General features: G+C 44.5%; 1 protein-coding gene across 3 annotated transcripts in view; it reads left to right on the top strand.

The window, feature by feature from the left end:
* Nucleotides 1-17033, top strand: part of GPSM1 (G protein signaling modulator 1) — a 581170-nt gene that overhangs the window by 186552 nt on the left and 377585 nt on the right. For all 3 annotated transcript variants that reach the window (XM_069241618.1, XM_069241617.1, XM_069241619.1), the window contains exons 4-5: nt 653-795; nt 8896-9019. In XM_069241618.1, coding sequence (XP_069097719.1) covers nt 653-795; nt 8896-9019 — 267 coding nt within the window. The remainder of the gene's footprint in view (nt 1-652; nt 796-8895; nt 9020-17033) is intronic.

Raw genomic sequence — 17033 nt, 5'->3', positions numbered from 1 at the left:
CCTTTATTTTTATTTTTGGATGGGATGAGGTCGGTGAAGGGAGGAGGCCGAGGTGCCTCACAGACAATTGTCAGCATGAAGCATCATCCCCATAAGGCCCCACCCCACCTCACAGAGCAACATTTTATTGAAGTTGACTGGTGTGCTGCAGCTTTCAGTGAGGCATGGCCGGCAGTGACTTAAAAACACTGTCACCCCTGGGTCTGCACTGACCCATCCCCATGTTGCCTTTAATGGCACAACATGGTCCCCTGCCATTTACCTGTCTCCCTTGGGTCTATCATACATAAAAGCACCCATTATTTAAGCGCCTCTTCTGGTGGGAGTGAGCGGCCCATGAATTATTGTAAATAAATGGTGGCCGTTGATTAGGACGACAAGCAAACAGCAGATTAATCATTGCAATGAAGATGCTGACGTATTTTATTTCATATGGAAACCTTTTCGTGATCACTGAAGGTTTAAATGTTTTTTAGATTTATTGTCTTGGCCTATGAAAAGTTTATTAATCTTGGTCATGACCTGGTTTCCTTGCCAGTTTCATTTGTGTTTTGGGCCATCACAGGATCATGAGGCCACTTTGCCCCAATTTAATCCATCAAGAGTTGTATGCATTGAAGTGAATCTGCTCTGTCTTTGTTTCATACTCTAGGTGGGCGAAGCCAGAGCCTTGTACAACACTGGCAATGTCTACCATGCCAAGGGCAAGCAGATGTCATGGAGTTTGGCGCATATTCCTGGGGACTTACCAGAGGAGGTCAAGAGGACGCTGCAGAGAGCAACCGAATTCTATGAGTAAGGAATCTTTGCATCTCATGCTTCTGGTGTCTTTTACCCACTGACAATAGGTACTTAGGTATGAGCTGCAAATAAGATCTCACTGTCCATTTAAGAACTTGATGATTCAATGCAGTCACTAGTTTTGGGACAGCACGTAGCTCTATTTGTTCACTTTGTCTCTCGGGGTCCTAGACCGCTTTTTGTATGTCTCTTTGTCTTCTGTGCATGTCTAAAACCAGTTCGTCTTTCTTCCTTTGTCTACAACTTTGTCTGTTGTGCACCTAGGATCCTTGCATGTCTCTCTTGGCTGCCTCTGTACGAAGAGGGCCAGTTTAGCTTTCTTCCTTTGTCTGTGTCTGTCTCCTCTGTCTCACACTTTGCCTCGCTCCCTGTGTTTGTTCCAGATGCCTTCATCTGTATTCCTTTGTATGTTCCTTTGTCTATCTCCCTGCACCTATTCCTTATTCACTTTCCCTTTGTCCTATGCTCCACTGTCAGTCTCTTTGTCTGCTTGAGTATCGAAGGATAGTGTGTCTCTCTTTGTCTCTGATTGTTAACCCTGGTCACTCCTTCAGCAGGTTTTACCTGCTCCTTAACTTGGAGGAATCTTTTTTACTGAGTTCAGGCCCTTAAACTGCTTTATAAGACATGGAGTCTTCTCCTGTGGCTGGTAAGAATCATCCCTATGCCATTTGATCAGCGGCCATGGTTTGGTACTGGAAACAAATTTCTGTACCTCATGGGCTCCCTTTCTCCTGTTAAATTCAGGGTCAAAAGACCCAGTTTGTGCACCCAGTAGTGCTTCATGGATTTACCACTGCAGGAGCTCTAGAGATGTAGTGTATCTCCTACCAGAGTATACTTCCCAGAACTTAGCCTTGAAAAATCCCCGGCCTGCGTGCAACAAGGGCCAAAACAAAGGTTACCTTTTCAGCTGTTTCAATGATTACAACTAAGCTGTTACTACAGAGAAAGAAGAAACCCAAAGCACAAAGATAAAAGGTTTTTTGCACTAACCCAATGTGATATGCGCTTGTGACAATAATTTTGTATGCAACTTTTATTTTGGGCGAGTCCTCTCTTACTTACACAACCTAATATATACGGCAGCACTTGGCTTGCCTTGCTACATCCATCAGTGTCAAAATATTTCCTGACTACAAAAGTGTAGTCCAGGTAGATTTCTAAATCTGTGGATACGGTTAGAACTAGGAGGAGAAGATAAAACCAAAGAGAAATCAAGCAGACTAGAGACAAAACAGGTCAGTGGGTTAATGTGAAAAAAGAGAACAAATAAGACGAAAGGAGGGAGGGAAAGTAGAACACAGGATATGGGGTGCGGGAACAAAGGAAAAAAAGCTGAAGTAGGTTCTTAGGGGTCTCATTGATGAGTCACTTGTTGATGACTTGTGATAAATCAGAAGCCAAGGATTAATTACCAGCCAGTGATTGAAACCCACTGAGCTTGATGGGATGATCTAAGAACCTCCCGAGTCTGTATTCATTTAAATCCGATAGATCCAGGTATAGCCTCAAAGGCCCAAGCGCTACCATGAACGGCCAACCTCAACCATCATATGCCAAGCACGGCTTTTATATGCCCAAGCACGGCAAGATTAAGACTTGTGTCGACACCAGCCTCATATATGTAAGTATCGCTTCGTGTACACAGTTATACGTTACTATAACCACTCATAGCCTCATATATGCAAGTATCGCTTCATGTGCACAAGTATACGTTACTATAACCACTCATAGCCTCATATATGTAGGTATCGCTTCATGTGCACAAGTATACGTTACTATAACCACTCATAGCCTCATATATGCAAGTATCGCTTCATGTGCACAAGTATACGTTACTATAACCACTCATAGCCTCATATATGCAAGTATCGCTTCATGTGCACAAGTATACGTTACTATAACCACTCATAGCCTCATATATGCAAGTAACGCTTCATGTGCACAAGTATACGTTACTATAACCACTTATAGCCTCATATATGCAAGTATCGCTTCATGTGCACAAGTATACGTTACTATAACCACTCATAGCCTCATATATGCAAGTATCGCTTCATGTGCACAAGTATACGTTTCTATAACCACTCATAGCCTCATATATGTAGGTATCGCTTCACGTGCACAAGTATACGTTACTATAACCACTTATAGCCTCATATATGCAAATATCGCTTCATGTGCACAAGTATACGTTACTATAACCACTCATAGCCTCATATATGCAAGTATTGCTTCATGTGCACAAGTATACGTTACTATAACCACTCATAGCCTCATATATGCAGGTATCGCTTCATGTACGCAGGTATAGGCTTCAATAACCTTGTGTTGCCTCATATTTGCAGCTATTGCCTCATGTACACAGGTATATGTTACTGTAACCACACGTAGCCTCATATATGCAGGTATTGCTTTATGTACGCTGGTATATGCTACTATAACCACACGTAGCCTCATATATACAGGTATCGTTTCTTGTATGCGCTGCTAAAACCACACGTAGTCTCATAGATGTAGGTGTCGCTTCATGTAAACAGGTATACGTTACTGTAACCACACGCAGCCTCATATATGCAGGTATCGATTCATGTATGCGCTGCTAAAACCACATGTGGCCTCATATATACAGGAATCGCTTCATGGTCACAGGTATACGTTACTGTAACCACACGTAGCCTCATATATGCAGGTATCGATTCATGTATGCGCTGCTAAAACCACATGTGGCCTCATATATACAGGAATCGCTTCATGGTCACAGGTATACGTTACTGTAACCACACGTAGCCTCATATATGCAGGTATTGCTTCATGTATGCGCTGCTAAAACCACATGTGGCCTCATATATACAGGAATCGCTTCATGGTCACAGGTATACGTTACTGTAACCACACGTAGCCTCATATATACAGGTATCGCTTCATGTACACAGGTATACGTTACTGTAACCACACGTAGCCTCATATATGCAGGTATCACTTCATGTACACAGGTATACGTTACTGTAACCAGACGTAGCCTCATATATGCAGGTATTGCTTCATGTACTCTGGTATATACTACTATAACCAGATGTAGCCTTGTATATGCAGGTATCGCTTCAGGTGTGCGATACTAAAACCACACGTAGCCTCGTAGATGCAGGGATCATTTCATGTACCCAGGTATTGGCTACAATAACCTTGCGTAGCCTCATATGTGCAGGTATTGCTTCATGGATGCAGGTATAGCCTGCTATAACCATGCATAGCCTTGTATATGCAGCTGTGTACCACGCATAGCCTCATATCCCTGTCTATACTATTTGATGCTAGTGGAGACTCATTTGCTATTTCCACTTAGACTGCAAGATGAAATAGGTATGAAGGTTTGGAGAGAGTCTGTTACCTTTGATGATGAGAGTGAGACACGGATGCTTCAGCGAAGTGGCAGGATGTGCAGGTTGTGATGGGGGAGACGGGCCTGGGATGGAGCAGTGTAGCTCCTCCTTACAGAACCACCACTACCTTTCACCCTCCTGTGGAGGTACCAGTGACACTCGGATGGCTGGTAGTGCCACCTCTGCCTCCTGCAGGAGAGCAGGTGGCACGATTTATCGGGACTTCATTCTACCAGGGGTAGGAACCCTCAACTATAGTAATCCTCTCAGCTTAGCACAACTACATTCAGCCCCATCCCAGGCTCCACCATGACCATGGAGAGTCTCGTTCCCTGACGCTGATGTCCTTTGTGGTGGCATCAACCGCAGTCGTGGTGCTTGAGGTCACTTTGCTTGCAGTGTTCCCCCACTGCTTCCACCATGAGCCCCTCTACTGCAAACATGGGATGCCACAAGACTCCTGCAGAGAACAGGAATGAAGACTGTTTGTCACGATGGACCAGAGAGCTAGGACCCTTAGAGAGGAAAGGGTGCTTTGGAACAGCACTGGTTACTTTCTGTCGCTGATGATTCTTCCTTTGTTTCTGAACTAGAGGTCATAAGTGTTGTGGCAGGTGTTGCAAAGGGAAGGACATTTGTAGAAGTTCCCTTCTGCCCCTCAACACATCTAACCTGTGTCCATGGCTAAACCCCTGGGCTGTCGGGTGCTCCTTCCAGCTGGTTCCTGATGTCCTCTCAACATACCATGACTTAGAGTTGTGTTACACCTGTCCCCTTGTCACCTGACATTTACAGGACCAGGACTCTCAGGAGGCTCCATATGGCCCATTAACTACATCCCCCGCGACAGACACTTTGCCAGTGGATATGTGTTGCTTCTGTGGCGTTCCTCATCTGAAGAATCCCCAGGAGAAACCTTAAAAATAACACTCACGCGACTAGAATGAATGTTATAGTACAGCACTCACCTATGTCCTCCGAAGATGGGGACTATACAATCCCTGCAATGTTTTCTTGCTATATCCCTCATGAGAAGCGAGCCTGGAGATGCCACGGGTAGTTGAACCTTCTCCCGTGTCAGAACCTTACTTTGGAAGATTCAGACACACTCACCCACTAAATAAATGCCAATAAGGGAAATAAAGGCCGACATCAGTTGAAAGTTTATTCTACCCTGACCTGCACAATTAAAAAAAAAAATTAAACTGAGGCTCTGAGGAAGCCTTTAATTAGGCCTTTGGGCATCAGTGCTATGTAAGCTGATGATATGTCTGAGGCAATACCCCACAGCTCAGAGGCAGCTCCTTCCCTAATAACAATTGCAGGGCTAGTGGTAAGGTAGTCATCGCGAGCACACAGGATGTCCCACCTTTTAAGATGTTGGCATCCACGGAGCGATGTGGAGCCTTTCCTTCCTCAAGGATACCCCCTACGTTGTGCATCACTGAGCGTGCGATTACCAGTGGTTATCAAACCTCAGATGAAGAGGGCACACTGGACGTCGATTCACCAAAATTCTAAGGGCAGTGGGTGTGACATCACACACCCTCTGCCAGTGACGTCATGGAAGTGCCTCCTTATCCTGCCCTTGGCCCCTCATCAGCCTCCTAAATGCTGCTGATGGATTATGAAATAGGCAACAAGTACAAACTTAAAATATATAAAATACACCGAGGTTTTGGTGTCGGGCGTATTTCTTTATCTGTGACTGTCTTCATGACGCCTGGCAGTAGAGGTATGAGGGGAGTAGCAGGGGTAGCTGAGGGCAGCCCAGGGGTAGCATCTGCTACCTCTAGTTAATCTTACTTGAGATCCATGGAAGGCAGCCAGAGAAGCATCAATCACACTGTGTCTGCATGGAGCACTCGCCTTCCTGATTGAAGGAATGACAGAAGAGTGCATAATGTCCATAGAGCAACAGGTTAGGCACAGATGCATCTGTATGTGGGGAGAAGAAGTGGGTGAGACTCTGAATGCTGTGGCGAGGCTCAAGCCAGATGCCCGACTCTAGATCAGCTTGCGCTGAGCCTTCGTGTGGCTTCAGCCCCCACCCTGTTTCCTCAACCACCACGCCTCCTCCCTCTCCCTGTACCCCCTGGAGCTCCTGCAGCAGAGGAGGTGCTGTTCATTGTGCAACTTGGCTGGCAGTGAACACCCTACAGAGTTCTGGGAAAGTGCTCAGGCAGGGATGCTTTTTATGCTAATGGTTTCTCTCAATTTACACAACGCTCTTCAGGATCTTAATTGTCAGCCCACCTTGAATGCAGTCTCCAGCCCACCTTGAATGCAGTCTCCAGCCCACCTTGAATGCAGTCTCCAGCCCACCTTGAATGCAGCCTCCAGCCCACCTTGAATGCAGCCTCCAGCCCACCTTGAATGCAGCCTCCAGCCCACCTTGAATGCAGCCTCCAGCCCACCTTGAATGCAGCCTCCAGCCCACCTCAAATGCAGTCTCCAGCCATGCAGTCTCCGGCCCACCTTAAATTAAGTCTCCGGCCCTCCTTAAATAAAGTCTCCGCCCCACCTTAAATAAAGTCTCCGCCCCACCTTAAATAAAGTCTCCGGCCCACCTTAAATGAAGTCTCCGGCCCACCTTAAATGAAGTCTCCGGCCCACCTTAAATGAAGTCTCCGGCCCACCTTAAATGAAGTCTCCGGCCCACCTTAAATGCAGTCTCCGGGCCACCTTAAATGCAGTCTCCGGGCCACCTTAAATGCAGTCTCCGGGCCACCTTAAATGCAGTCTCCTGCCCACCTTAAATGCAGTCTCCTGCCCACCTTAAATGCAGTCTCCGGCCCACCTTAAATGCAGTCTCCAGCCATGCAGTCTCCGGCCCACCTTAAATGCAGTCTCCAGCCCACCTTAATGCAGTCTCCAGCCCACCTTAATGCAGTCTCCAGCCCACCTTAATGCAGTCTCCAGCCCACCTTAATGCAGTCTCCAGCCCACCTTAAATGCAGTCTCCAGCCCACCTTAAATGCAGTCTCCAGCCATGCAGTCTCCGGCCCACCTTAAATGCAGTCTCCAGCCATGCAGTCTCAGGCCCACCTTAAATGCAGTCTCAGGCCCACCTTAAATGCAGTCTCAGGCCCACCTTAAATGCAGTCTCCGGCCCACCTTAAATGCAGTCTCCGGCCCACCTTAAATGCAGTCTCCGGCCCACCTTAAATGCAGTCTCCGGCCCACCTTAAATGCAGTCTCCGGCCCACCTTAAATGCAGTCTCCGGCCCACCTTAAATGCCGTCTCCGGCCCACCTTAAATGCCGTCTCCAGTCCACCTTAAATACAGTATCCAGCCATGCAGTCTCCAGCCCAGCTTAAATGCAGTCTTCAGCCCATCTTAAATGCCGCCCTGGCCCAGATGGAGATGACAAATTTAAAAAGCCCCCACGGTGTGGGCTCTGTAAGAGCCTGCTGCCAGCTTAGCTCTGCACTTCACTTTTGACATGTGAACTCCTTTGGTTTGTTAATGTAATTGCCTTCGATGGAGCATTTCCTGAAATCTCCGGGAGCCTGTCTCTTTGCTAAGTCAGGGGAAACAGGTGATGGGAACAATAACATAGAGTACCCTGCATTCTCATAACTTAACCTTGTAATTATTTTCTTTAAAGTATTCTTTTAATTTGATTTAAAATGTAATGCATGTATGCATTGAACACTGTGTACTGATGCATTAGGCTTTGATGTACAAGGGGACACAGAAAGTCCAACCACATTAGCAGCTGGATTGCACAATAGGAACCCTTGGATTAATCCCAGCTTCCCTGCATGACCAAACTGTGTGATACTAGGCAGTTGCCTTATTTTACTGCGCCTCCTTTGCTTTAGCATCACATCAGCTCAAGCTGTGCGCTATACAAAACCTCACTTGCAAATGTTTTAATAAGGAATATCGATGCTAGACGTATAACAACAACACAGTCTATGCATAGAATATTGTTACACATCACCACTGACTTGCTTCTTTGATCCCTAATGGCTTTGTAAGAACGGTGGGGGAGGGGCATGAATGTTTCTATGCACATGTTTAGAAACTAATACTTGTGATAAATACCACTTAATGCGGTGGCACAACCTAATGTACTAAAGAGAAATATGTTGCATGTTAAATTAATGTACTTTTTCTGAATTTTCAAGGCTCTTTATCATATTTTTACATGGCATTTGTTGCATGCCTTGCATACCCAATATGTTAATGGCTCAACTTGTGATTTGGCTCTTAGAGCCACGACAAGCCCTTGGCTCGGCCCCAGTAGGGAGCTCACTTTACACTACACAGATAGCTATGGAACCGAGCCAGGGAGTGCCCAAGTGGGCTCTGGGACCATAAAATGTACTCTTGGGTGGGATTAAGCCTTGCCATACCACGTGAATGATAACTTATTGTGTCTTTGTGTTGCATGATGTCTGCTCGACCAGTGGCGTAGCGTGGGGAGTGCAGGGGGGGCCGGCCACACCGGGCGCAACATCTGGGGGGGTGGGCGCGCTCGCACTCGCGACTGCAAAAATCCACGGGTTAGGGGGCGCAAATTACTTGCCTTGCCCCGGGTGCTGACAACCCACGCTACGCCACTGTGCTCGACTATATGACCCTCTACGATTCCATAGCAGAAACACAATGCGAATGACATATTAATGTCAGCTTTGACTTATTGAATCTCTGAGCCTGGTTATAATTGTATTTGTATCTTTTTTCCTCAATTTACAGGAAGAATTTGTCTCTTGTGAAGGAACTAGGTGACAGAGCAGCACAAGGCCGTGCATATGGTAACCTTGGTAACACACACTACCTCCTTGGCAACTTCACCGAGGCCATCTCGTTTCACAAAGAGGTAAATAAAGTCTGGTTGCAGCTGGCTCATCATTCTGATGGAACAGTAGTTTAACACACCCATGCACAGACCAACACATGGAATAATTGGCGTGGATGTAATTAGCAGCGTCTTCTAAGGTTCTCGGGTGATCGGTGTTATCATGTCCCACCATCTCATCTACAGCTCTGTCTTATTCTTGTAAAAGGTATGGGTGGGTGAAATTTTCTGCTCTGCCGGTAGAATTTGCAGAATTTCGGCCACTCGGCTTTACTCTTTAACATGGACTTATGACCAAATTCTGCCAATCACCGCATAGCGGAATCTTTCTCCTGCAGGGCTCCAGAGTTTGCAAACTGTAGAGCGAGATTTGGCGTCCTCTAGCAAGATTTTCTAATGCAGGCTATCGCCCGCATTCTCAAGCAGTCACGGTCAGAGGGCTGCCGTTCAAGTAGATTTGCTGCCTCTCACGTAAATTTCCTACTAGAGCTGCATCAAAACCAACTTGAACGGCCGTTTGCACTTATTTTCAGTGCTACTCACATGACCAGCGCCAAATTGCAGCACGAGCTGCATATTTTCTGCCTGTTGGAGGAATTCCACAGAATCTCACAGAGTTTTTTGTAACAGTGGACATCTGCAGAGTGAAACCCCTCGATTTCCACCCACCCTTAGTAGTAGGATTATGAATGCAGGTGAGGCAAGCCATGACTAGGTCATTTCTTAGCAGAGGGGTAACTATTCTACCTCTAATGGCAAACTATTCAACCCTGAGGCCTTTGCTTGCTAAGAACATGGCATTCTATTGTCAAAAAGTGAAGTCTAATGATGTAACCAAAATAGTCAACACTCTTGTACCATGAGAGCAAGAGAGCTTACTTCCAAGCAAAAGAAGCCCCACAACTGCAAGAAGCCTTGATACAAATCAGTGCAGACCCATTTATAGGCCAGAGTGCAGGTTATTCCATGGTCAAAGTGACATCATAGCATGGCCCTTTGGAAATCATTCTATAATAAAGATATATCACGCTACATCAAATGACTACATTTCCTTGGCAATGGGATGCCAATTTTATATCCAAGACTAAGGGCCAGATTTTATTTTTGTCAGACGGAGTATTCTCAGTTGGCCTGGCCAAGGAATTAACATCCTTCAGGTTGATTATGCCACCCACCAAATTTAGGAAAAAAAGCCAAGCAGGTGGTCATTTCTTGAAGCGTTGGCAGGAACCACCGTCACAACGGTTCCTGTCAATCCTCTTTAGAATTTTGTGCAGGGCTCTTTAAACATGATAGAGCCCTGCACCAATGGTGTATTCTTTTTTATTTTCAAAAAAGAAAATCTTGAAACAGGATTTAGTTTTTGAAAATAAAACAAAAATGCTCCCCTCACCAAGGCAGTCCTTTCATATGGAGAGGGGTGCATTTAGCAGTTTTCACTGAATCTTACTGCCATAGTTTTTCCGACAGTGGCTGGCAGTGAAAACTGACCTCTAATTCCACCTATCTGAATTAGGTGGGCGGAATTCTGCCTCCAATGACCCTTATTCCACAGGGCCATCAGAGTTTAACCACGGTGGAGACAATGTAGTCTACACTGTGATTAAACCAAAAAAACGCCTGCATCTAAATTTGGTGGGCAGAACGCATTGTAGGCGGTAAGGACACTCTGTCACCATTACCATGGAGTATCTTTACTGCCTGGAATTAAATCTCGCCCTAAATTATCCAGCAATAAGAAAAGGCTGTTCAACACCGTCCCAAAGCTAGAGGGAAGCAGAGCCACCTGTTTGATAGCACTTCCACTCAACTGTGACAGCTGAGGGCCACCAAGGACATGGACTCCCGAACCTAGAGTTATCGGAGGGATTGCTTGCCATTCTGCCGTGGAGACAGCAAAGCCAAGGACAACAAAGACTTTTGTTTGATGATGGAAGACCTTTATAAACATGAGCGCTGATTTTCCAAATTACCAGGGATAGAGAAGTGATATCACACATCCTCTCAACCCTGATGGCATCACAGGATTGACTCCCCCGCCACACTCATAATCCATCAATAGCTTCCAGTTTGTTGTCGCGGAGATGGTGAAATGTTGAGGATCGGAAAATGCTGGAAGGAAACTGCCTTCTAAATTCCTTATTCCTTCCTTTTCCTACCTCTACTCTCGTGCCCACCGAGACAGTAATGGCAGGGCTACCGACGGCAAATCGAAGGAACTCTGGTGACCCTTGAGGTCCGCGATCATTCAACTGAGAGTTAGTGAAAGATATTGATCCTGCAGTATTGGGACAGTTACTGCCCTGTTGAGAGTTGGCCAAAGTACAGGTGTTCTGTTTCACAGGAAAGGCAGTGTCTTTGCCAACTGAGAGCATTTTAATCCTCTGATCAGTGGAAATGCTGATCCTGCTCTCTGGTTGGTCGCTCATGTATACAATTCTATCCAGAGGGTAAGGAGTGATTATATTCTGTGAATGGGAATGGATGTATTTATTCTGTCTGTGTGGGATCCTTCTCTGTGATTGGTTACCCATGTTTTACATTCAATGTATGGTTGGGACTGAACCTTCTCTGATTGGTTACCCATGTATTACATTCTGTGTATGGTTGGGACTGAACCTTCTCTGTGATTGGTCACTCATTGATGATTTTCTGTCAGTGGCTGAGTCCTGTCCTTGTATGTTCTTGGTCCATTATGTATTGTTTGTCTGTTTATGGTCGAGCCTGATCCTCCTCTGTGATTGGTCACCCCTGTTTGATTTTCTTATAATGGTAGAGTTTTCTCCTTCTCCTTGAAAATCCCTCTTGTGCTAAATTCTGTGTCTAAGGCAGATGCAGCGTCTTTCTTCTAACAATCCTCACCCACCACTGATTAATTTTCTATTCAAAACCATTTGTGAATTGCCTTTGTATATCGCCTTCATGCTGTAACTTGAATACAGAGTGCGATCACAATTATGGCAAGATCTCAGATTTCCAGTCCTTTTACAAATTGTTTGCTTTCATGTGTCTTAGTCCAATTGGTCAATTTATTTATTTACTTATGGTGATTTTTTTAGAGTGCTTTTTCAAGGAGAAATATTAAAGCAATGTACATTATAACAATATCAGCATATTGGGGAGAGAATATTTATATAGAAAACATCAAGCCAGTCCATAATTAGAAGAGAAACCTATAATCTGAATCTCCCATTTGAAGCGAATACTACAACTCCTAGAATGCATGGATTTGTTAAATGAAACTCAATCACTGAAAAAAGTTCAACTTTCAACAAAGACTGATGTGGAAATCAGACGAACGTTGAGACGGAGTTATTTTGTACACAATATCTACAAGCAAGATATACTTATAATACAAGGGATTCTGTAATCCCTGCATGCACGGCAGTCTCTAATTTCTTCATAATCAGTGACTTGTGATGTACTGAGTCGCCCCTTATAAGGAAAAGACATCAGAACTCAGCTATTATAAGTTATTATAGTTGAGTTCTGATGTCACAATGCCTGATGCCAAAGCCAGCAGCCGAGATGAAAGGCAGGTCAGTTCATGTAGCAGAATTTAAGCAACTGTTTAAAGCAACAAATAGAACATTGCCTTTCTTTCTACTGCTCTATTTTAATAGCTTACAATGACAAGCAGAGAGACTGTTTATTTATCGCACTCCTTACATAGCGAAAAGCTAGTCTGTTAATGCATGTTGCTACACGTTCCGGTCTAATGGAGTTTTTTTTTAAACAGCCTTATATTAAGCTGTTTCTTATATCTGTTTGCAACAAATATCTAACAGGTTTTTGATGTGTTTAATTTTGCACTAGAGGTTTTATTTTTATTCTTCATATTTGAAAACATGCTCGTTCTTTCATATAAAAGAGCTACGCACCAAGATTTTAAGTGGTTTGTGGGGAAAGGTGTTGGTTGGACCATGTATTATATGACATAAAGTACCCCCTGCCATACATTGTAATGCTATTATAAGTCACCTTGGAGTTCCAAATCCTTATAAAGGAACTCAACCTTCAGCATCGTTCCTCTATGTGGTTATGGAATACCTCTGTGACTTGCAATACCCTTATAATATATGGCAGGGGGTACTTTAACTCTAATATCTTCTTCTCAAGTATTAGTAAAATGGATCTCATTATCTTACTGGTAGTCGGCCGCTGATACGTACAATTTCAGTATGTCATTGTCTCCTGAAGGCCTATTGAACCCCAGAACATAAAGAGAGGAGATGACACGTATCAGCAGCAGATCACATGCAACAAATAACTTCTGATACGGGATACTCCAGAGTCTTAGCCCACTTAGCATTCCTCAGCTGGCCAACTATAATCCACCTCACTCTACCTGAAGCCTACATTCCTGTTTCACCCTCTAAGGTGGAGCATTACCTTTCTCCAACTCCCAGCTTACAGTTGGACGCATCCAGAAGCTAGAGAGGTTTTTCTCACCATTCCGGAACGTGATGAAAACCCTTTGAAACCTCAAGTAAAGCAAAGAAAGTTAATTGCTGAGACTGTGTCAAATCATTTCTCAAGATAGACTGCAGGAGGAAGATCAGCGAATAATTGAGTCCATTGTTTTCCAGAGCTGCGAGAACTTGCATGATTCTCCAGGGAGAAAAGAACTTCCTGTGGTTAGTTCCTTAGAGTTGCCTAGGATACGGGTGAAGAATTAAAAACCACAAAGGAGAGAAGTATTGTAACAAAGATCTGAGAAACAGCTACAGGGTAGACATCAAAGACTTTAGGAGGTGTGCTCAGTGAGCGGCTGGGGCGGAACTCTTTTCCGCGAATCACTTCCCAATTAAGAAGCAATCAAAGATGAAACAAAGGGAGCAGGAAATGTTAATTGAGAGAGCTTTAGACCCTTCGCTTTAAACATTAATTAAAAATTGTTGTGTGGGGATAATGACTTGCTCTTTGCTTGAACACTGACTTACAAGGCTTGCTTTTCACCTCGTTTATCGGGCATGTGAGAGTACTGCAGAGAAAGCTGAGTTGCTAATAATGGCTTCCACATAAACCTACGGTGGAGAAGGAGACGTTTATGTCCATTCTCTGATAAGGACCTCCTTAATTTCTTCCTCTTCTAGACAAAGTTACTCTCACACAATGATTCTGTCCATCCAGAGCAGCTCCCTGATGATGCTGTCTGCAGCAAGAGTTTCAGGGGATGGTGTTAAGATGATCAAACATCCCATGACCCTGACCTGGAGCCCAGGATGAAACATCAACTGAAAGCCCTTCGTCCACTGACTATCCTCCCTTGTCAGCCCTTTTCCACCCACTGTCAGTTGTTCTGCTGCAGCCTCACTGGTTCCTCCCATAGAGTACCACTGATGGCATCTCCAAACAACCTTGGACAAATGCACTGGCCAATAGCCATGGGAGCGGAGCAGCGCTTACTGATTGCTGCATGGACCTGGAACCCAGGAGAGGGACTGAAGCCCTGATCCTCACAAGGGGCAGCGGACCGTCCTCATCTCGAGCACATCTGCATTCAGCCAACTCCCACTAAGTGCCACCTCTGGAGATGAAATCATCCCGTACCACTGAGAAAAAATGTGGAGCAATTAGGGAGTATGAAAAGGCCCTGGAGCTACTACATACTGCTGCATGGGGCCGGAGTCAGGATGAGGAAGATCGGGCTGTCAGAAAGCCTGCAAGCCCTCCTTCTTCCACTCTATATAGTTCACTCTCATCAGCAGCTTCTGTATTCCAGCACTTGTACTAAAGCCACTAAGGGGGGGGGGGGGCACTATGCAGGAGATGACCTCCAGAAGATAAGTGGAGTCAGTACAGACAGTTGAATGGACCTCAGTGATGGAAGAGAAAAACACACACTTCCCCACTGCCAGTCCACTAATGTTCACCATTGCCAACTGCTAAAGCCATTTAAATGAGTTTTTATTTTAGAGAAACACAACCTACTCTATGGACCCTCAGCAACCAGGGTTAGGTACAATGTGCAAGCAGCAATGGCTCACTCTGGTATCTAGCTAGTTATGTGTCTGCATTAATTTCATGTGATGCACGTTATACAATATTTGTGACTATAACCTGACATAGACAATATTACACCATGCATAGAATTCTCAGAAAAAGGTATATTTTACCTTGTTATAACATTTGTCATGAATTATTACTTAATGCGAAGAACAATGCAATGTAGTGATCCATAGTGCTTGGTGCTCAAGTATTTATAACAAAGTAAATACCCTTTCTGCATAGCGTTATATACTAATTTCACGATTGGCTATACAGTTACAAGATATATTTTTCACGAATCAGATTAAATTAATGCATAAATGTTATTGGCATAAATATTCCACAGTGTGGAACCACAGTAGAAGAACGAGGACACCATGTAGGGGTTGAGAACCAGAAGATACATGGATATAGTAAAACCTTCAAGAATCTCAAGATGTTATTCCATCCTGTGGACCTATGATGGAACACAAAATGATGGAATATTTCTAGAGGGCCCCAGAGATGTCCATCACCCATAGCTTAGATGCACTGCCATGAGGGTGCATCCTTCCAAGAAGTCTCTAGTTTTCCAATCTGCAGTCAGTGTCTTGGGCCATCAGCTTTGATACGATGGGGTTCTTGTCTCCTTATTACAGCCACACATTCACCTTTTGATGAATCCTGGTCCTCTGAGACTACAAACACTAGGATTTATCAGCCTCCCGAAGACGTTTGAAGGACGCTTCGTCCCTGCACAGTTAATCAAATGAGCATCACAGTGACTACCTCGGGTATGAACTGTACCCGCTTCACTGATCAATGCCATGTGGCAAAATGTACGCAAATTGAGTGTGCAATCTACACGTTTTATGTCTCAGTGCTAGCAAGAAAACTCACAACAGTAAGGTGATTGTGTGCCTTTTAAGTAGCACAACAGCAGAGTCGTGTTTACCCACTGAGCAATTACAACCCGGGGTTGCTGGCCAGTTGTAACAAGGCACGATCCCGCGTTTACGTTTTCCTCACACTAGGACATTGCCCCGTGTCGGCTGTGGACATCTTTGATTTGGTTGCTGACTTTGCCTACAGCACTTTGGTTCTGTCCAGCTTGTTAAAGATCTTAAGGGAGAACCCAGTGAACCTTACCTTTGACTAGATCTTCTTTCCTCACTGTTCATTTATAATTTAATGTACAAACTAAAAGTACTATGTTGCACCGCAAAAACCCTCTTTTCATTCTACCCGGCCCTACATTGCATGCAGTTTGATAAACTTTCTCCCACCAATGTTGCAAAAATCCATGCAATGAAATTAATTCATGACCATCATTTATGGTCAATAAATATCTGCCATCCTGTGCATGCCCTACTCTCCTTATTCGACTCCTATTCCAAATAGCTTTTTATTATTCAACTTTTACTCAAACCTACATGTTCTACTTTCTGTTCGTATTACTGTGAATTGCACACATCTTGACCAGACCCCAGAATCGCTCTGTTCTTTAGAAAATTGAATTATCATGCCCATGATCTCTCAGTGGTCCAATCTTCCTGCCCCGTTTATTGACCCACCAATCTTTTGCATGAACTAACATAGCTCCCACCCAGACATCACATCTACTTCCTTCTAATTACACCACGAATACAACTGAGGTGAATGAAGGGCAGACCTTCTTTTGAGAGCATAAGGTTTAACCCAACAATCAAAAAACACAAATTGAATTGCTATTCTTGGGGACAAGAGTAGCGTGCCGCTCACCATAAAGTGCTACAACACCTCATCAGGGCTAGTAAGAGTGATATAAATGCAAATACTGTACAGTACATTGCAGTACTGCAGTCTTTTCTACTGAAAGCTTGCAGGACTATTTGAATCACAGATGTCTGCAGCTTCGCAAAGCACACACCTGAACAACTTGGGATCAAACACCACGAGACTATGAGCACCCTTCTGCCTCTCGATTCCAAAGAGAATGGAGTGTTAAGTCTTTGTTCCCGTGTATTATTATGGTGGGAACAAACTTTTAAAATAAAGAAGCAGGTGAACCTCCATGTGCCTGTAA

The sequence above is a fragment of the Pleurodeles waltl genome, chromosome 6, assembly GCF_031143425.1.
Source record: "Pleurodeles waltl isolate 20211129_DDA chromosome 6, aPleWal1.hap1.20221129, whole genome shotgun sequence".
Taxonomy (NCBI): Eukaryota; Metazoa; Chordata; class Amphibia; order Caudata; family Salamandridae; genus Pleurodeles; species Pleurodeles waltl.
The sequence above is the reverse complement of the archived record's forward strand: the minus strand, read 5'-3'. Positions and strand labels throughout refer to the sequence as shown.